Genomic DNA, 21,537 nt, shown 5'->3' with positions numbered 1-21,537 from the left:
TTGGTATGTATACAACGAAAACAAGCAGAAGAAACTGGAAAAGTGTGAAATCAGGCTGACGAGTTAAGACAAGGTCCCGATTCATGTGCGTATAATTTGGTTTCAAATGCTTTGTGACATAGTGGGTGTTTTCCATTCCGGTAATAACGCTTCCTCTATCCTGTGGTCCAGAAATAGATTGTCAGCCATTATGTTTCAGTCCCTTAAATGCCTCCAGGATGAGAGGAAGCTCAGATGTATCAGCCTCTTTAGGGATAGAAATGTCCTTCTGGATTTGAATCATCCAAAACATTTTCTTCTTTTCAACGCACCAAAAGTCTTATTTCTATTTTAAGTGCACCTTTGTTTATTCAAGGGAAACCTACAAAGTCCTATAATTTTTTATTATTAGCTCTATGATTATTATTTTTCATAAACTCAGCAGCCATAGAGTTTTGCTTTTAATATATATTTTTTTGTGTCTATTCTGCTTTTCAGTAATAAATACATTTTCTCTTTGAGTCATTTCTACTAACTATATTCTTGCAAGAATTGTACAGGATCTTCTATAATGTGTTGGATGCTGGTGTGACCGTTGATGTTGTGCAATATTGCTGATCAAAGTTGTCCCATTTCGGTCAAACAATTCCTCCATCAATGTTGCTCTTTCTCAGAACGAAAAAGTTGAGACGCAGCCACATCAGCCGAAACAAAAGCACCAGGCAAAGCTAATAGCTAACACATTAGCCATGTGAAGACAAGGATTTGCACATCACTTATGTCAAAACTCTGCTCTCTAATGCATCTGAGTTTACCAGTTATTATCTCTGACATTTGCGAAGAAGACTCGATACACCTGTGTACTGCTGACCTCTGCAAACATTCATCACAGTGTCAAGATGAATTCTCATTGTGTGGCCACTATACAAGGACAATAAAGGCTTTCTATTCTGAATTGCTTTTGGCCAGATTTGCATAAGCTTAGTGAAGTTGAGCAAAACAAAGATTCATACCTGTGAGTAGATCCACGGACCAAACTGGTCCCTCCTTTAAGTGGTCTGGGAGAAAAGCTCAAGCAACAGACAAAAGGATAAAGCACAGTTTGGTGATGGCGTTTGGGATCCATAAATACTTCCACCCTGAGTGTTTCCAGCATCAGAAGATCACAAGCAGCTGTTTGGACGGCATCTAGTTCCTGCTACGGAATCAGCAAACTAAGTTCTGTTCAGCAGCTAAACACAAATGTAGAAGATGATGTACACAGATTATCAGACAATTAGAGGCCAGGTTTCCATCCCCTGAGATAGTTCATCGAAACTGAGCTCAATAGCCGATGACATCACATCCCAGGACGACACCAGGCTGCCAATTGGTCCATATCTGATGTTTTTTCAGGTCAACTTCCCTTTATAATCTTCCGTTCATTCATCACGTCTGTCTTTTTCCAAGTCTGAATTATTTGGCAGATCTTCACGTGGGACACTCAGTCCGTGTTGAGACTCGCTGGGCTTGTTACGAGTGCGGCACACAACTTCATTGAGCCGTGACGTTCACCAGCCGTGCTCGTAACTCTTCCGGACAAACTGAGTAGCCATATTCTGAGACATGGCAATCCATGAAGTCAATCAGCACATGTGCTTCATTAAAACTGTTCCACTTTGTCAGAGGTCAAGGCCAGAGGTGGCTGTTGGGGTTAGGAAGTGCTCTCGCTCTTATCAGTTTTAGAAACGTAGTCCCAACTGTCTCTCCGAAACTCCTCTTCCTTATTCTTCCGGAAGTCTCTTTTAAAGAAACCAGCCTGAGAGTCACAGAGACAGAAATAGTTTGGTTACAACCGATATTCTGTCCTTTATCAATGGAATATCTTGTTACATGTGCTTCATGTAATTAATGGGCGGTTAACTGTTATATTGGGATAAACGACATTGTCTGGATTTAACATTGGATTGTTAAATTAATCACATTACAATATACTGCAATTTATCATCACCATTCCCTAATGATATACTGTAGTTCATCAGTACCATTATACTGTGATATACTGTAGTTCATCAGTACCATTATACTGTGATATACTGTAGTTTACAGTGCCATTACACCGTGGTAATCTGTAGTTCATCAGTACCATTATACTGTGGTATACTGTCATTTACCAGTACCATTATACTGTGATATACTGTGGTTTACAGTAGCATTATACTGTGGTATACTGTAGTTAATCAGTACCATTATACTGTGTTGTACTGTAGTTTACAGTACCATTATACTATGGTATACTGTCATTTACCAGTAACATTATACTGTGTTGTACTGTAGTTAATCAGTACCATTATACTGTGTTGTACTGTAGTTTACAGTACCATTATACTGTGTTGTACTGTAGTTCACAGTACCATTATACTGTGTTGTACTGTAGTTTACAGTACCATTATACTGTGTTGTACTGTAGTTCACAGTACCATTATACTGTGGTATACTGTGGTTTACAGTAGCATTATACTGTGGTTTACAGTACCATTATACTGTAGTTTACAGTACCATTATACTGTGTTGTACTGTAGTTCACAGTACCATTATACTGTGTTGTACTGTAGTTCACAGTACCATTATACTGTGTTGTCAGCAGTGCACTACGCTGAGGCAGGTTGAAGCTCTGACTGTGACCCGGTGTTGTTTCACACGCAGCATTTACCTTCCACAGACACCAGATGAGAGCAGCCAGGATCGTCAGACCCAAGATTAAACTGATGACGATAATGAAGACCTTCACCGTTGACGAGGGTTTGTGGGTAAAAACAGCTTCTATCACTGCCTGGAAATGCATCACAAGCATGAATATTAGTAACACCTAGAATACGTGGTGGCCGGATTACTTTAAGATTCCTCATGAGGCTGGTGTGAGCTGCAGTTCTATTCATATTGTGGCCTGCAGAAACAGATGCAGCATCAGCCTCCTGTTAGAAGCGGAGCCGTGTGGGCGTGGAGTCTGAGTAAGCCAAGTCTAACAACGGTTTGTATTCATGTGCAGTGTGACGGGTACCTGTGCTACAGGTTGTCCGTGGATGATGATGGTATGAAGATCTTCTCTGGGGTTGGTCATCAGGGCGGTACTCTCCATCCTCATGATACCATGACGACCCTGAGACAGACACAGACATCAGGCACACACATACACACACACACACACACACACGTGCGTTTCACTAAATGTCATTGAACCTGCTTCCATTTCAGCAGAGACTCCTCTACAGAATGCCTGCATGTAAAGCTGATAAAAGGACTTTTGTTTTTTACTCTGGAAGCCAACCAGACTTGTGAAGCAGGATGGAAATGCTTCGTCTGATGCTCAACAACTGCAGCTACACACGAACGATTCGTGAGTGTTCTGTGTTACCGGAGCTTGCAGTAGCACTGCAGGGTTCAGCCTCATCTCGAGTTGGATTACGGCCTCTCTTCCCACCTCCAGGTTGCCAAGGCGACACAACAACTGTTCACACAGCTCATCACCCCGCCCACAGAACTGCACGCATAGAGAGAAGTTCATGCGCAGCAGGTCAGATAGGAGCAGTGAAGAATATTCAGTACTGGAGCTGAAGCAGGCCGAACAGAAAGGCATGTACAGTCACTCCCAGCTACTGCGTTCACTGCTGATTCACAAACAGGAACAATCGTGCACGCTCTTCAGGGAACGTTTTGTGTGTGTACCATTCTGCGGCTGGAGGTGGAGGAGAAGAAGAAGACGAGCTGTTTGATGAAGGACGCTTGAGGAACGTCACAGTCTTCGATGACCGAGACGGTTTTGTCGCTGATTGAACACACACCATGAGACGACTGCAGGGAGAAGGAAATATAAAGGCTCACACACACGTTTGACACGAAACAAGTATACCTCGACTGGCTGTAATCACTGCAACTACTGCTGCACCTCCAACACTATACCAATACCTCCACGGCTAAGTACTGCCACCGAGGTATTTTTGTGGTACTGAATAAAATATGTCCACATCATTATCATTATCTGTTCTTTGTCTTCTTATTTAGTTATTCTTTGATAATTATTTGGATTTGATTGGATTATAGTTCCTGATTTAAACCTAAAAGAGTGTGGGACATTTCCATAAATACTTCCTATGAATTCACAAGTGCTTATTATTAATCCTATCTGTATATATATACCGTATTTTTTGGATTATACGTCGCTCCGGATTGTAGGTCGCACCAGCCAAAAAATGCATAATTAAGAAGAAAAAACCATATATAGGTCGCACTGGAGGATAAGTCGCATTTTTGGGGAAAATGTATTTGATAAAATCCAACACCAAACAACATATAGCACAAAGAACATGCTAACACGTTTACCAAAATATCAGGTTTTACTCCGAATCAAGGAATCCAAGGAAATCTTCATCCTCGGTGTCACTTTTGAACAACTCCCCCAACTCGGCAGGTAGACAAGACGCCGCTTCCTCTTCTACGTCGCTTACATCAGACTCGTCGTCAGTTGCAGTTCCAATTATTCCAGCCTTTCTGAATCCCGACAGGATGGTTGCGGTTGTCACTGAAGCCCATGCTTTGTCGATCCATTCAATGACTTCCAGGAAAGTTGCATGGCGCATTCTCCCGGTTGCCGTGAAGCTGTGCTCTCCATCCGTCATCCACTGCTCCCACAGGTTACGCAAAACTGACTTAAAGCTCCTATTCACGGAGATATCAAGTGGCTGGAGTATTTTGGTTAAGCCTCCAGGGATGATGGCAGGTATGGAGTTGAAAACTTTTAATTTATTTTTTAACTGTGGTGTGATGTGCGCTCTCATGCTATCCATCACAAGCAGAGCTTTGCGTGCTCTAAAGAAGCCATCCGGTCGCTTATTGTAGCACTTTGTAAGCCACAAGTTCATCATTTCTTGATCAATCCACCCTTTCTCGTTCACGGCGACTGCAACTGAGAAGGATTGGATTTTTGGCATGGTTTTTCGTTTGAAAATGACCATCGGTGGCAGTTTTGATCCGTCTCCACAACATGCCAGCACCACTGTGAAGTGTGATCTCTCATGACCAGTTGTAACGATATTCACACTTTTTCGCCCTTTCTCTGCAACACTTCGGCCCATGGGGATGTCAAAAGTGAGGGGGACCTCGTCCATGTTAATAATATGATCCGGTGTCACGTTGTGATCACTTACATGCTTTTCAATGAACGCGCGGAAACTGTCAACCTTGGCTTGGAAGTCCGCTGGCAGTTTTTGGGACAGTGTCGTCCTAGCTCTGATAGAGAGGCGTTTGCGCTGCATGAAGCGGTAACACCAAGAAGGTCCTCCCGCAAAGCCGTTTATATTCACCGCCCTGGCAACCACCTGGGCGCGGAGACGCAACTGCACCGTTGACAAACCTCTCCCAGCAGCACGTTGTTCAAGCACCCATGCGTGAACTCGTTCCTCCAACTGCGGCCACCTAGCTTGTCGCCCGCGATTAGCTTTCTTTGTTTTCTTCATTTCAGTAAGCGTAACCTCCGCTTTTCGCCAGTCCCTTACAAGTTTTTCGCTCACTCCAAACTTTCTTTCTGCTGCTCGATTGCCGTTTTCGGCTCCATATTTCACTATCTGAAGCTTGTAAGCCGCGGAATATGACTTTCTTTTCGGCGACATTTTCATTCAGCCCTTCTAATTGGTGTTTTTAGATAACAGGTGTGACAGATAACTCTGAACCTCCAGAAACCGCGACAGATTCTGACGGGTCACAGAGTTCCCTGTAACACCTGTTATAGAAATGTGTAGGCTACTGTCTCTGCGCTCACAGATTTTGTAAAAAAAAGCATATATAAGTCGCTCTGATTTATAAGTCGCACCCCCGACCAAACTATGAAAAAAACCGCGACTTATAATCCGGAAAATACGGTATATATACACACACAAGTTCTCTGTGTGTGGCAGTATTCCACAGTTTAAATCTGCACCGTGTGGCGTTCCTGTTGTGCTGCTGCTGCTGGTCGGAGTGGACGTACCTGCCAGTCCACCACCTGCAGCAGTCTGTGTCGGTAAGGTGCGAGGATCTTGGGCAGTGCAATCTTAACCCGAGTATCCACAGCCCTGCTGGGTCCAGAGTTCAACACCTGCAGAGCGCAGACACACAACAGGACAGACGCACTGCATCAGCGGGGAGACTGACAGAGACCGGTTGTCGCACTGATGCACGTCATGGTCTCAGGTCAACATCTGAACCACACTGACCTTGTATGTGTAGTTAAATCGTTCACTGTAACAGTCGACTGGGGTCAAGTCTTCATCTCCGAAAACAAATGAGGTGGGGGACACGAAACTGGAAGACAGGCAGACATTCATCAGTGACGGCTGATCTGAGCTTGGTGAGGACACGGCCGCTGAGGACACACTAACAACGTTGGTATCTACAGCTGGTGCGATCCGTTGGACTCCATAGCTGCAGCTGACGATAGCTTTGTGTCCCTCCTGAGTAAATATTATAAAACGTCTATTGTAACTGTTCTGGTGAATATAGAAAGTAATACGAAGTATAATAATGAGGGGAAACTGCAAATGAATCTCATTTACTTTTATTAGATTGGGGTTGGGCTCAGGAAGAAACCGTCTCATACCGCAAATCCTCATTTAAAGTAATATTAAGTACTGTACTTTGAATGCAAAAAAATATTTGGTCATTCAAGAAGTTCAAAAATAATTTATTAAGCTTAATGACAGATGTAGCCAGATGTTTAACTTCAGCATCTCCAGATACAGCTCAAATGGTTGCTAAAGCTCCATCCAACATCCATCCATCCATCATCCATCATCCATTCATCCATTCATCCATTCATTCATCCATTCATTCATCCATCCATCCATCATCCTCCATCCATCATCCATCCATCCATCCATCCATCCATCATCCATCATCCATCCAACATCCATCCATTCATCCATTCATCCATCATCCATCCACCCATCCATCATCCATCCATTATCCATCATCTATCATCCATCCAACATCCATTCATTCATCCATCCATCCATCCATCATCTATCATCCATCATCCATCCATTATCCTCCATCCATCATCCATCCATTATCCTCCATCCATCATCCATCCATCCATCATCCATCCATCCATCCATCCATCCATCATCCATTCATTCATCCATCCATCCATCCATCCATCCATCCATCATCTATCATCCATCCATCCATCCATCATCCTCCATCCATCATCCATCCATCCATCCATCATCCATCCATTGGTCCATCCATCCATCCATCATCCATCCATTCATCAATCCATCCATCCATTCATCCATCCATTCATCCATCCATCCATCCATCTTCTTGTAGATTACACAACCTTAATTATCTCTTATAGCTGGTCTACCCCCCCCTTGCGTGTCACAGGAGTTCCTGGAGCCTATCCCAGCAGACAACTGCCGCTAGGTGGGACACACCCCGGATGCGTCGCCAGCACATCACGGGGCACAGACACAGCCAAACACTCACGCACACACTCACACCTACGGAAAGTTTAGTGTGGAGGTGGAGATGAGAGGGAGCCGGAGAACCCGGAGAAAAGCCATGCGCAGAACGGACTCAAACCTGGTAGCACTACCCACTGTGCCACCAAAATGCTATTAGATAACACATTTATCAAAAAACACGGTGATTTTAGTTGTTTTTTTATTCTAACATGAAATGGGAATACAATACTTTTGTAAATGTTATTTTGATTCAAAAACAATTTTTTTTATTAACGTTAATTTGTAATAGTAGTTGGTATATTAATAATTGCACTGCCTACTCACCCGTGAATGTTAACGTTGACTCCATATTTAAGAGGAAGAGGAAGACTGAGGGCGTTGTCATGGAGATACTCCTCCCTCTCGTAGTTATCACTGCAGAGATTCACACACAGTTAAACTATGGAAATAACGTAGATGAAAATATAACATTTTGCATGCTGCGATTTGGCAGTTTTGTAGTTTAATTCGTTACAGTGGTAATAAAGCGTTCGTCCTGACTGATGAGTTCTTACCTGCTGGTGTTGATGTGGATCATGACGTCACCAGGTGTGCTGTTCTGGCTGACATCCAATAGGAAGCTGATATTCAACTAAGAAACAGGAAATACGCACATGACCTTTCTGAGGGGAACGTCGTCATTTCTACAGTTCATTCCATAATATTTGCTCCAAATAACAACTGAGATGAAGGAAAGGCAAAAAACAACAACAACAACAACAACATATATAGGTACTTTGAGTCTGACTGGCCTCAGGAGCAAAATAAGCTAACTGTAGTTTTACCAATGCTAACAGGATGGACGTTGATGTCATTCATGTTGCTGTTGGATTGGATTGGATTGCTGCTAAGCCCACAAATAAAGCATCACCATGACTTGTTTCTCTCTTTTTGCCAGCTGTCCTTCCTGCATTTGGCTCCTTCCTATTTCTCGAATGTCAGTTTGTTCTTGCTTTGTAAAACATTTAAAATAACATTCATGGCAAACAAAACAACTGCATTTCTGTAGGTAAATTCAGTCTTGGTGCCACTACATAAGCTAAGCTAATTCAACAACGCTATTGAATCGGCCGAGGCTTGCCTGGGCCCGGGCCGAGAGGAGGAGGTCTGTGACACTGCAGTCCACTCCTGCCATCGTGCTGTTGACTTCCTGCATGACATCACAACTGACCACGTTGTCTTCCTGCACACACAAAGTTCATTCAGCACAAGTGGAAAAACAAACTGTTGTGTTGGTTAGACAGCAGATCAGTCTATAATTAATAATTATTGTTATATATTCATTTATTAATACATTTCAATTCCTTTATCACTATTTATTCCTTATCAGGAAGATTACGTTTTAACTATTCAGTTGCGTTTGAGTCGCACGGCGTGATGGCGAAAGGCAAATTATTGACTGACATTTTTATTAAAGTGAAACTTTGATCTTCTGTTGTACTTGAACTGCTTCTCAATTTCTGCTTGCTGTGGTTGTACTATTAAGCCTGATTTGCTGTTATCAATAACCAAGATTAAATATAGAACTTAAACATTATTCTAATTTCCTTCAAGGTGCAATTTTAAAATAACTTTTTTGTGGTTATCTAACAAAAATACCAATCTCTGAAATGCTGTGGGTGCCCAGAGTTTTTAGTTTTAGTTTTTGGGGGGGGACTTTAGGGCCATGCATGCAGTTTATAATATTGGACCTTATTTAAGCTGCCTCATTAACACAATGTAAACTCACATTCTGCAGTACTTTAATGTAGTGGATGTTGCTGGGGAAATTCAGCGTCAGTCGTGGCAAGAAGGCGTCGTCTCCAGTGTTCACTAACAAGGCTTTCAACAAGACAGTCTGTCCAGAGCCGACGGCAAAGTACTGCTGCTGTCTGTCGTCAAGGAAACGAGATTCAAAACAACAGCAACACTGATAATTCAGTCAGAAACAGTGAAATGCTATTCATTAAACAGAATTAAATTAAAATATCAATTGACATAATGTACGTTGAATGTGAACCTGTTTAACTCAAGACAAATCCAGAACAAAAGCAAGGGGAGCAACTCTGACGTTTTCTCTCTGACACAAACAGAATATTTGTTGAATCCGTACCTGAAGAGAAATGGGTTTTTGGTAAATATTTTTTAGCTATCCTCTCATTTCACTCTTGGATAGAAGACTGAATCAGCATATTTCCTATGATATCGTCCAGAGAAAACAACAACAGTACGGCCCATCTGAAACTAGCATCAAAGCATTGCAGCTGAGTGAAGCGTAGAAAATCCTCCTTCATCTTCCAGCTAATTAGCATCACGTGTGGACATCCGGGCTAAACCGATTCCACATCGCATATTGTTCTACAGAATGAATGACTGGTCTTATCTTATACATTCAGCGCAACACAAACGTATTAGACGTGGACAAATAAAACACACCGGGTGTTAATGGGTGCTGTGTGTGTGTGTGTGTGTGTGTGTGTGTGTGTGTGTGTGTTCTTACTGTGGCAGCACCAGTTGAGCTGACAGCTGCATGTTTGTCGAACAGTTTACCAGAGAGCAGGATCGAGCAAACCGAGTCTGGCAGAGTGAACGAAACAGAGTTTATTGATCGCATCGATCATGAGAATGAATGAAGAAATGCACAGTAAAGAGCGTGACCTTTGACCCTGACCCATGCCTTACAGATGACTAAGTCCTTCCTACACGCTAGCTCATGGTGAGAGAGACGGGATGAATGACTGATCTCTGTTAACGTGTTGCAGATGGAAATACATCTGGCTCAGCAGGAAGTCATCTTGAGAATGTGAAACGGGCCACAGTCACACATCAGACGTTCCCTTCCCTTTAAATCATGAGTTTCCTGATGAAGAGACTTTGAAGCAGAGAGCTGAATGAGTGCTGCTGAACTACATCTGATTAAGATGAATGAGCTATCTCTGAATGTGTCTTCAGGCACATGAACGACGGCTCGGTAGCATTTCCATTCACAGCCCGTTTTAGTGTTGACCTAACGTGAGCTGATGCTGGTTGCGTGTAGGTGAATATACTGGCATGAATGCAGACTCACAACCCATCAGCTGTTATCTGACAATTACTTTTAGCTTAATGCTGCTTTTTAAAACGCTTGATTTTTATTTAATTATTTTTTATTTATTTATGTAGCGTCATATCATAACAGAACGTCATCTCAAGGCACTTTACAGGTGTAGCAGGGAAAGACAGAACCCAACTTGTCCCAACAGGAACAAGCACTTTGGCGACAGAGGCAAGGAAAAACCTCCCTTTAACAGGCAGAAACCTTGGACAGAACGTAGGACTCATATAGTGGGTGTCCATCTGTCTGGACCAGACACTTGAATTGACAGATATCTGTTTAAAAGTGGTACATGGAGGAGGTACGTATCACGTTATTTGGATGTTTACATGCTGGACAAGATAAATGAAAAACACCCAAAATCATTGTCAGATAATAGCAAATAAGTTCTGAGATTGATCAAACAATAATGAATAAATATTAGATTCAAAGCATCCAACATCTTTAAAGTCTGGTAATCAGAATGGATAGTAACTCATGGTACTATTTATTTTATTTATTAGTTTATTGCACAGGGGCAATGCACACTGATGTGTGTGTCTTTCTTATCTGGCTGGTCGTAACACTCGTTGGTACCTGGTTGGAGACAGTGTTCTTGTGTCCTCCGCTCTGCTGCAGAATGGGCTTTAATGGGGGAAAGGTTTTGGACGAGCCTCTTTGGGTGTTGGTTTCTCTGTGGCGGTAGGAAACCTCAAACTGGATTGGTGTAAAAATGTCCCTCACATCTTTCTGTAGAAACAGGAAATGGGGACACGCATACTGAACATTGTTGTCAGCTCTACAGCTAATCCATCCATCCATTTTCTTGTAGATGAGACTATCCTCTCATCCAAAGTCATGGGAGTTGCTGGAGCCTATCCCAGTTTGCTATGGGTGAGAAGCGGGTACACCTCGGACATGTCGCCAGCGGGGTCCACCGCGCCACACCGAGAAAGACGGACAATTTGGAGTAATTAATTCACCTAAATTCCATGTTTTCGCATGACAGGGGGAAAAAAAATGCAAATTCCGCACAGATAATACTCGAACCCAGTACTTTCTTGCTGTGAGGTGACAGCGCTAACCATTACACCACCGAACCACTTCACGATAGCTTATCTAATTAGTCAAATTGAGCACATTCACTACATGTTTTGTTCTTTTTCACGGGGCATATGTGAATGTCTTACCCTTTGGTAAGCCACATGTGTCATGCATGTGACCTGGCCGGGCCGCGCTCTCACACGCCCTCTCGTGCTGTTGGATGATCCATTGCCATGGAAAAAGAAACGATGAGGGAATGATGGTTTGTGGAGAAGGTCAGCCGTCAAATGATACTGGAGATCTAAAGAAGAGAAGAAAAAAAAAACTTCAATATGTCTGTAATATAAATGACTCTTTGCTCAAGCCTCCCTAACAACAGCATTTGTCCAAACATAGCAACCGTTAAGGGGCGTGGCAGGTCTGTCAAGTTGTACATTTCAAAACCAAAAAAAATTATTACAATTTTAGCAACTTTGCAAATGTTTTGTATTAATAACAAGCACACAACTCGATGCCATACATATTATATTGGTCTATTCACTTCAATTGAACTGCTGCCAGTGAATGATGTATAATGTCTCTCAGAACAGCGTAATGTGATGTGACTCAGTCAGGAAGTGAGCGTCGGGTCACCCAGTCCAAAAGTCACAGTTCTGCATTTCCTAAATAAAAAGAGCCCCAGTTTTAAAACTGAATCTAATTAGTTTTCAAGTGCAGACGCTAGCCATGAACAACCAAGTTGTAAAATGAAAACTCAGTGGAGAAGATGTGAAATGATGACGTCAACAGCTGGGCTCACGGTACCTATAGGTCCTTTGAACTCTCTGGAGCTGACGATGAAGCAGACCGAAACATTAAAGCAGCCCGCTGGACTCTTGTGTTCTTGACACAGCGCCATCCGGTGGTCAATCTGATCAGGCAGCAAAAGAGAAGCCTTCACCTGAATCACAGGGCGGGTCCTACAGCAGGCAGGAAACAGGCAGACAAATGATTAAAATATGCCATCTGGACCAAAATTGAGACGCAAGACTTCCTCTTGCTGATTCTCACATCTAAATTAACAACAGTAAGTTTGTTTTGTTGTTTCCAGTCATTAAACAAAGATATCCATCCACAATTTTATTTTTTTTCCTACCATGTTGTGGGATGTCCTGCTTCTCATGTGCCACAAATTCCTCCTGAAAGTGTGCAGAACTACAGCTGAAATACTCCTGGGTGTTCTTACCTGAGAACAAGGGCGGAGTCTGAGAGAAACGCACCAATCGCCACGTCTGCAGGGAGAGAGTGAGTTTATCCCGGCTTAAAGCAGATCAAATAAACAACATGGCAATGTACGAGGAGACAGTTACCCTGGTAGCCATTATGATCAATGTCAATGCCAGAGCTCAGCGACTGACCAAACATCCTGAGGTCATGACCTAGGGTGGATCCAGTAATCCTCTGAAAACACACACACACACACACCGAGTTAGTCCTCACAGAACAGATCTCCCCCCCCCCACTATATACAACAAGATGGAGGCAATTAAAATCTAAATTTAGAGGGGGACAATAACCAGTGATGAAATTATAAAACACAATCCTTGTGTTTTTGAGATGTTTTAAGACTTTTTGTTCTCAGTAATTGGTGGCCGAGCCTTTATAAACAATAGTTACGGGAAGGTGTGGGTTCTCTGAGTGTTTCCTGGAGGGGTCGGTGTTCTATCAGTGTTGGTGTTTGAACCTGAGATGGAGTCGCTGAGACGCCGTCCGCTCTTCCATTATAAATGTAGACGGCTCCTTTAAGGTCATCTTCCTGTGGGGCACCCACCGCAACGTCTACACACGCACACACACACACACACACACACACGCATATTACTGTATTTGTGAGGACTCTTTTCTGAGGATAATACATAATATTATATTATTTGCTTCCTTTCATACAGCTCCGGCGTTATGTTCATTTATCTATCACACATTTAGAGATGTTAAACTTACTGCAGATCATTAATTGATTATTTGTGAATGTAACCACTGGAAGTTTAAACTTTCTAAGGGGGGGGGGTTACTGATTAGGCTGTTTAGGAAACTGGTCAGCAGGATTTAAGGCCCAAGGATTCGTACATAAACATGAGAAAATAGCGGCCTGGTCCTTTAATATTTAACTTGAGTCCCTTTGAAGATGTTGAGGATTCTGAAAGAACCGTTCTTTACAAATAGAGAGCTGCTGGAGCACGCGTGCACGCACACACACACACACATAAAACCTCTTATATTACTGTGGCAGATTAGAAGGCTGTGTCAGTTACAGAGGTGCAACAGTTTGTCATTACAGTTTTAATGAACTTAATAATACACTCCACCCTTTTCACACACACACGCACACACACACACACACACACACACCCGCGCGCACACACACAGATGGTGAGGGGTCTGGCCTCACCGTTGTGTCAACGACCTTCCTCTGTTATCAGGAAGTGGCAGTTAGTGTTGTTCATGCTGCTGGTTGTGGGTGGGTTTTGTCCCCTTGATAAGACACCTAAAATACACCAGCTCTGGGTTTTTGGTCTAATGAAGTAGTCAAAGTGTAGTACTACTAGGGGAGGATAATTTGTGAGGCAGGAGTTCAGGGCAGAAAGTGGAAAAAGCATGGAAAACACTTTAATCACCCTGAGGAAAGGAAGTGAGGCCCCGCTGCTTAATGTAGTAGCACTTCTAAAGGAATGTAGTAATGTAGTAGCACTTCTAAAGGAATGCTACTGGTAATGTGTAGTCGATGCTGTAGTTAGAAGAACACGTTAGGAACTGTATTTGAATTCCCAGTTCAAGTATTTCCAGCAGTATTAGCAGCAGTATTTACCTCCACCAAGGAGGTTGTGTTTGTCATTGGGATTACGGAAGAACTGCTGGATGGATGATAATGAAAACTAAATCTGGTCTAATTTAGATCCCATTAAATTTTGAGAGCAATCCAGATACCCAACTGGATTATCCGGATTTTTCCATGTATAAATTACAGGGAAGCTGAAATAAGGAGGCTTGTTAAATATGCATTCACTTCAATTTTATTGTTCATGGTTGGTGTATAAACATACCAACAACGATTGATAAACTTTTGGTGCTGATCCAGATCACCGTGTGGACGGTTTAAATCCAATTAGGAGGGGAATGAGCTGCTTGGCGGAGGTCTGCGCTCTCCGAGTGCTTTCCTAGTTTTATCATTGCTATTAATAATGAGAATGGTTTCACAAAATAAAAGATCATTAATCCGGTGGTGATGTTTGGTCATTACCGTGGTAACCATCATCGTCAAGGTCTCCCAGGTCAGCGATTGTCTCTCCGAAGCGGGCGGCGTAGGCATTGCTGCCCGTCAGCTGAAACTCCGCCTCCAGCAGCTTCGACTGAAGAAGAAGAGAAATTAAACCGACTGTGAGAAGACTTCAAAAACAAGTATGGCAACAGTCAGAGATGGCTGTGTGTGTGTGTGCGTGTGTGTGTGTGTGCATGTGTGTGTGTCCTCACCTGCCCTTGGTTGATGTACACATGGATTCTTCCCTCTTCCCTGGTACTTCCAGTTGCCATGGGAGCCCCGACCAACAGATCTGATAAACCATCAGCGTTCAGATCCACGGCGCACACACTGGAGCCAAAGTAAGAGCCCAGCTGCACAAACACACACAAAACTCACACAATAAGTCTATTCCTTCGTTCTGAACGGAGAACGCTGACGCTGAGTGGTCTCTCACCTCGTTTCCAAACACTTCAGCGACGACCCTCAGCATGCTTTTATCTACTGTGAAGATGAAGACCTGCACGTCACAAGACAGCCACGCAAAAACGTCAGCATCGCAATCATATGACAAGTACACGCAAAATTACCCAAAACTCAAAGACAACGAGGGGCTCCAGACACAATCAAGCACCTTTCAGAGTCAGTCCACAGACGGCCTGACAGAATGATGGGGGCGTATAGACCCGAACCCTACCTTGCCCTTCTGGTTGTATTGCGGAGCTCCGCCCACCACTTCCACAGTAGCAGGACTCAGAAAGTGACCGGCTCCGACGGAGTAACCTGAACAACAAACAACACGACACATTCAGACCTTTGTCCCGGTCGAGAGTAAGACTGTTAACCCGAGTAGCAGAACATGTTTCATGTACACCACCGTTCAAAGGTTTGGGGTCACCAAGGTTTGGGGTCACCGAGGCCTCGATACACCTACGTATAGATATTGCACCAAAAACCAGACAACCAGCTGGAATAGTCGTTTACCACATTAGCGATGTATAGAGTGTATTTCTGATTAGTTTAAAGTTATTTTCATTGAAAAAGAAAAGTGCTTTTCTTTCAAAAATAAGGGAATTTCTAAGTGACCCCAAACCTTTGAGCGGTTGTGTGAATGTACTTCATTTGAGGATTTCTATTTTATGTTAATTTTCACAGTGATCCTACAACTGTTTGAACTATGACCTCTTAAATGAACCAGTGTGTGGCGGCACCCGAACCCTAAGCAACACTTTGTTTTAGGAGACCTTTTTAACAAATACATTTACTGTTGATACTTTACTATATGTATATTTAAGTATTTTCACAGATCAAATAGAGTACTTCTTTCACCACTGACTCTCAGAATAGTGTCTCCTCTACAGAAGAACTACAGTTCTGCTCCTGCTCCTGAAAAAAACCACAAAAACAGGCTGTGACACTGAATCTTTCCAAGAAACAGCCACACTTCCTAACGTTTCCTCTTCGTTTTTCTAACCGATTAAACAAATGAACAAGGTGTGTGTAGAGGTGTTGGGCGGAGGATTCTGTGGGTTAGCTCGCTGTAACTGTTTGAATTCCTCCCACGAAGCAAACAGAACCTGTTGCTGACGGTTAAATAAGCAAAGCTTATTCCTCATCATCATTGTAGATAGATTCATTCGTCTTCTTGACTGCTTATCTGAAATCCACATCACAGGATTTGCTGAATCTACTACCTATCCCAGGAGAAAGAGGCGGGGTCCACCCTGGATGAGTCGCCAGTTCATCGCAGGGCCACACACAGACAAACAATCATTCACACACACACACACCTACGGACAATTTCATGTCACTAATTCACCTCAGCTCTATGTTTGTTGGAGGTGGGACGAAACCGGAGAACCCAGAGAGAACCCACAGAGACACGGAGAGAACATACAAACTCCGAACAGAAAGGAGTCGAGCCAACAACCTGCTTGCTGTGAGGCGACGGCCCTTCCCACTGCGCCACCATGAAGTACATTAAACTGTTAAAGTAATGAATGTGAAATTATATCCTAAATTGATTTTAGTGAGACAAGAGCTGTAGTTGCATTTACCGGAGGTGTGTGTGTGTGTGTCTGCAAGAAGGAGTCACACAAAAGCAGCCAGTGTTCACACACACACATACACACACACTCTCACGCACACACACGTACACTTTAAACTCATGAAGCTGTTTGCCTGCCGGTGTTTGTGTCTGATCCTCAGCTCAACAGTCTTGCGGTAAAACATCACACCTTTCTGCTCTTCATCCTGTTCATGCACTTTTTTGTCTGATTTAAGCTGCTGCAGCAAACATTTGCTATAGTTTCTTTAAAAAGGAGCAAAAGTGACCTTTTACTTACAGAGCCTGAACATGGTTCACTTTTTAGACATTCATGAAGCAATTCATTCCATTTTTTTCCAAATTCAAATGATCCAAAGAAACAAGGAAACTCCCTCCAAATGGACGCAGGTTACTCTCCCATTTAATAACGCCTGTGCTTCATCTTAAACATTCACACACTACTCTGGTCCCTTCCTTGGAAGTATAAGCATCAAAAACAAAAATGTATAAAACCCTTCTGTTCCCGGGATAAAACAACAACAACAACAACAACATGTGGCAAGAATCCTTACTGTTATTACTTATTTGTCAATGCTTCCCAACAATACTGTCTCATGTCATCCATTCAAATGTGAGAGATTATTTTATAACCACACTTATTTGCTGACTAAATAATGACTTGTGATGCAACTGCATAGATGGGTCCTCTCACAAACTGTCTCACAAACTGTCACCAGGCACAGCCTAAAGAAGGAAGCGCAGCAGCAACGGTCGTCACACAGGAAGCACTCATCCACAGCCCCGCTGCGGGCTCGGCGGCAGCACCCACAAGCAAATCACGAATCCCTGTCATTGCATGACGGAATGGACATAAGACTATGAACACATATCTGTGGACACACACCATGGACCATGGAAAAGCATGCTGTATACTGCTCTTAGCTGAATTGCATTAGTAGTACCGATACAGTACTACTGTGTCGTTACCAAGGTAGCTTCCAAAGCTGACAGCTTCATTGTCTTCATCCAGGTACACCGACATCCCTCCACTGGACGTGTTGAAGACCAGAACCGAACCTGTCCAGTAAGATGTACCCGGAGCTCCCATGATGATCAGATCCTGAGAGGGAGACGACCAGACGTCAGGGTCTGTGTGACATAACGTACTTTCCATGGATGGGAACTTTAAAACACTGAAGCGAACGCTTCTGAAGTCAGACACAAGACAGCAGTGATGGATCGCAGGCCGCCTGCTGGTGGAAGCAGGGGCAGCAAACGGGACGTTAAAGAAGCTTGTGTCACTGACCTCAGTCAGGAAGTTGGAAATACCAGCCTGACATGACCCATAATCCTCGCCAAACTTCCTCTGGTGGTCTGCAGGGGACACGAGAGACATGAACCGAAAAATAAGATCAAACACATCAAGTGTGTTCCCCCTGCAGCCAAACAGCGGAATACGTTTTACCTCTGTAGCACGGGATGATGGGCTGGGCCTGCCTCAGGTCATCGCCATAGCGATAGCAGACTCCGTTAGGCAGCTTGTGGTTCTGACTGTCTTTCCTTGAGTAGAAGACATTCTTCCAGCGGTGAGCACACGCCTGAATACACACACACACACACACACACACACACACAACATGTGACATGGCCTTATTAAGGACAATAACACAAGTTAGAAGCAGAGTGTTGTTATTCCCATGACCCGTGTCATTGAGAGGGAGACTATAGCAGAGTGTGTGTAGAACATTATCGGCCCTGTTAAACCTGATCTGTGCGATAGAGATGATTCCAGTGGGGAGACACTAGTACCTCAGTCAAGTTTCATGATAGCGTTTATTTGTAATAAACACATAAAACTCAACAGAATAGAGACAGCAGTAAACACGGCTTCTTTATCACGCGCTCTAAAACAATCTTGCATCTTTATGACTACTTTACTCTTCTATTCTACTTACTGCTTGAGCGGAACCTTGTAAAATTGACCCCAATATTCAGTGTGTGTTTATCTGTGTGTGTGTGTGTGTGTGTGTTACCAGGATGTGTCCTCCGCTGTCTCCTGGTTGTCTGGAAAGACTGACCCCCAGCCACTGGTGATTGCTCTCTGCTTCACACGTCTTCCCACAGCTCAGCACGTCTGCACGTAGGGCAAACACGCCAGTTTACATTCTCACGCACGGAACGGGAAATCCAGCGTCGTTCTAATCGTTGTTCTACAACGAATTGTCACCGCTGTCAGCATGTTAGGCTGACACTTCACGAACAAGACAAAAATAAACATAAAACAAGCGCATCTGTAGAGCATCATGATCCAAAGAGCGAACCTTTCTGTGGCACTGCTCACAGAAAGGTTATACGTTTTTTTTAATACACAATGTCTTCGTCTTCGTCTGTGATTATATTGCACAATTCTGAGTAGTTCTACCACATGTTGACTCTTGTTAACTTGTGTAAGTTCAAAAGGTTTCTCAGTGTTTTCATGTCCCTGTGCAAAATTGTTAGAAACATGATGTTGGCATAATATTTAGAATAAACTTTTACAATTGAATCAATCAGGCAAAACTTATGCGTAGGTATGTTTGATTTCAGCTGCTTTTCAAAAGAGGTTCTCATTAAAATTCTGACGCTGCTGCTCTCTTTCATATAATCTATGCATCGGAATTTGTGTGAAGAACTCGTGAGGCTGAACGACAAACACAGAGGCCGACAGAAACACACCAGAATGCATGGGGTGACAGCGGCGGCGCTCAGCTGTGATGTCACAGCGGTATACGGCGCCAGGAGACTGAGCCAGTGGACTGGAGGTGGAGTTCGCTACCGGGGCTCCGACCACCAACCTGAGAGAGAGAGAGAGAGGAGCTGACTATTGATGACTTCAGTCCCTGAATGGCATCTGTGTGTAAAACTTGAATGAGCTTCTCTCAGTGACAAGAAATAGCTAATTAGCATGTGTGCGTGCACACACATACACACACAACAACAACAACAAAAGATCAATCAAACATCAACAGATAAAAATACATATTTACTATACTACCAACAGCAGATGAACAGAAGATCAATGGCTGGTCAAAATAGTTGAATATCAGGTGAATAGATCAATAACAGCAGGTCACTATGAGATCAATAACAATATTTAAAACCAATCAACAGAGGTTCTGTAGCTCTGTTGGGATAAGAAATGGAAAAAGAGAACTTGTGGATCAGGATGATCCCAATAGAAAATCAAAAATGTATGAATGACAAAATCTAACTGGGGATCAATTGATGATTAATGCATGCACAATAACAATAAATCAGTATACAAGCAGGGTATCAATAATCAGTATCAGATATACAGAATGGATGCAGACCAGTTGTGAGCTCCATGGCGATGCAGCAGGACTGAGTATCCAAACATGGAGGACGGGGGACCACTGAACTCCAGACTGTTGTCCTGATCCAAGTTGTAGCCGGTCGCCGGATGGGCCAGGACCAGGACCTGGATCAGGACCAGGATCAGGGCCAGGCAGCAGGCAGCACACAAGCTGCCCACGAAGGGAGGCATGATGGATAGCACACTACACAATAGCAGAGAGACACAAAGCAACGATCAATATACACTGAGATCAGCCGCTATCAGCATTAGCAGCATCCATCGATCACATTTACATGAGAAACTGAAATTCTAGATTCAAACGTGTTGCTGCTCCTCCAGAATCAATCCCAGGAGGCTGCTACACATTCAGCTCTAGAAACGCTGCGGGTTCACACCCCGACCAGGTCCCGTGTCGTTGTCCATCACAGAAACATCCCGATGACATTCCCATGTTTCTACCCCTCTCCATCACAAAGTGCACCCCCCACATTCCAATACACATTCCTGAGTGTTGGAGCACCATTAGCTGTTCATGAGTGTTTTTTAAACTGAATGTGTTCCAAATGTAAGAAACTTCTCCTTGGCCCTCAAGCAACCGTTACACAAAATTGTTGCCGTCACAATATGTTGATAAAGTTTGGAAGCATCTTTTCACACAAACAACTGAACATGTGCGGGCGATCGGATAATCTCCCCCAACTGTTATTAGCGACCATAATAATTTAAGAAACAGCAATTCTCTCATCATCAGCTTAAATCAGACTGAAACCAACAGTTCAGATCCGTAACAGTTCAGATCAGTAACAGTTCAGATCAGTAACAGTTCAGATCCGTAACAGTTCAGATCGGTAACAGTTCAGATCAGTAACAGTTCAGATCCGTAACAGTTCAGATCGGTAACAGTTCAGATCCGTAACAGTTCAGATCAGTAACAGTTCAGATCCGTAACAGTTCAGATCAGTAACAGTTCAGATCAGTAACAGTTCAGAGCCGTAACAGTTCAGATCCGTAACAGTTCAGATCAGTAACAGTTCAGATCAGTAACAGTTCAGATCAGTAACAGTTCAGATCCGTAACAGTTCAGATCCGTAACAGTTCAGATCAGTAACAGTTCAGATCAGTAACAGTTCAGATCAGTAACAGTTCAGATCCGTAACAGTTCAGATCAGTAACAGTTCAGATCCGTAACAGTTCAGATCAGTAACAGTTCAGATCAGTAACAGTTCAGATCAGTAACAGTTCAGATCAGTAACAGTTCAGATCAGTTCA

At 43.2% G+C, this 21,537-nt stretch overlaps 1 protein-coding gene across 1 annotated transcript; it reads right to left on the bottom strand.

Annotated features, from left to right (window-relative positions):
• Nucleotides 1–1,638: 1,638 nt before the first annotated feature.
• itga4 (integrin alpha 4) lies at nucleotides 1,639–20,457 on the bottom strand. Its single transcript, XM_068746485.1, has 28 exons — nucleotides 20,264–20,457; nucleotides 19,629–19,747; nucleotides 18,947–19,047; nucleotides 18,379–18,511; nucleotides 18,220–18,287; nucleotides 17,901–18,033; nucleotides 15,564–15,649; nucleotides 15,324–15,386; nucleotides 15,100–15,240; nucleotides 14,870–14,978; nucleotides 13,316–13,410; nucleotides 12,942–13,032; nucleotides 12,818–12,863; nucleotides 12,397–12,551; nucleotides 11,739–11,893; nucleotides 11,146–11,298; nucleotides 9,976–10,052; nucleotides 9,226–9,367; nucleotides 8,578–8,679; nucleotides 8,012–8,088; nucleotides 7,782–7,871; nucleotides 6,207–6,294; nucleotides 5,981–6,088; nucleotides 3,685–3,810; nucleotides 3,374–3,499; nucleotides 3,020–3,118; nucleotides 2,672–2,791; nucleotides 1,639–1,777 (listed from the first exon to the last, which is right to left on the bottom strand). The coding sequence occupies exons 1-28, from the start codon at nucleotides 20,455–20,457 to the stop codon at nucleotides 1,673–1,675; spliced, it is 3,102 nt and encodes a 1,033-aa protein (XP_068602586.1). The 3' UTR covers nucleotides 1,639–1,672.
• Between the last annotated feature and the right edge of the window lie 1,080 nt (nucleotides 20,458–21,537).

The sequence above is a fragment of the Brachionichthys hirsutus genome, chromosome 12 (assembly GCF_040956055.1).
Source record: "Brachionichthys hirsutus isolate HB-005 chromosome 12, CSIRO-AGI_Bhir_v1, whole genome shotgun sequence".
Taxonomy (NCBI): domain Eukaryota; kingdom Metazoa; phylum Chordata; class Actinopteri; order Lophiiformes; family Brachionichthyidae; genus Brachionichthys; species Brachionichthys hirsutus.
Note: the sequence above shows the minus strand (reverse complement) of the source record. Positions and strands in the feature narration are given on the sequence as shown.

Coding starts and splice junctions, on each gene's coding strand:
- itga4 (XM_068746485.1), bottom strand. CDS start 20,457: ATGCCTCCCTTCGTGGGCAGCTTGTGTGCTGCCTGCTGCCTGGCCCTG. Junction 18,288..18,378: donor CATCATCCCGTGCTACAGAG/GTAAAACGTATT, acceptor TGTCCCCTGCAG/ACCACCAGAGGAAGTTTGGC. Junction 8,680..9,225: donor ACATTAAAGTACTGCAGAAT/GTGAGTTTACAT, acceptor TTGTGTGTGCAG/GAAGACAACGTGGTCAGTTG.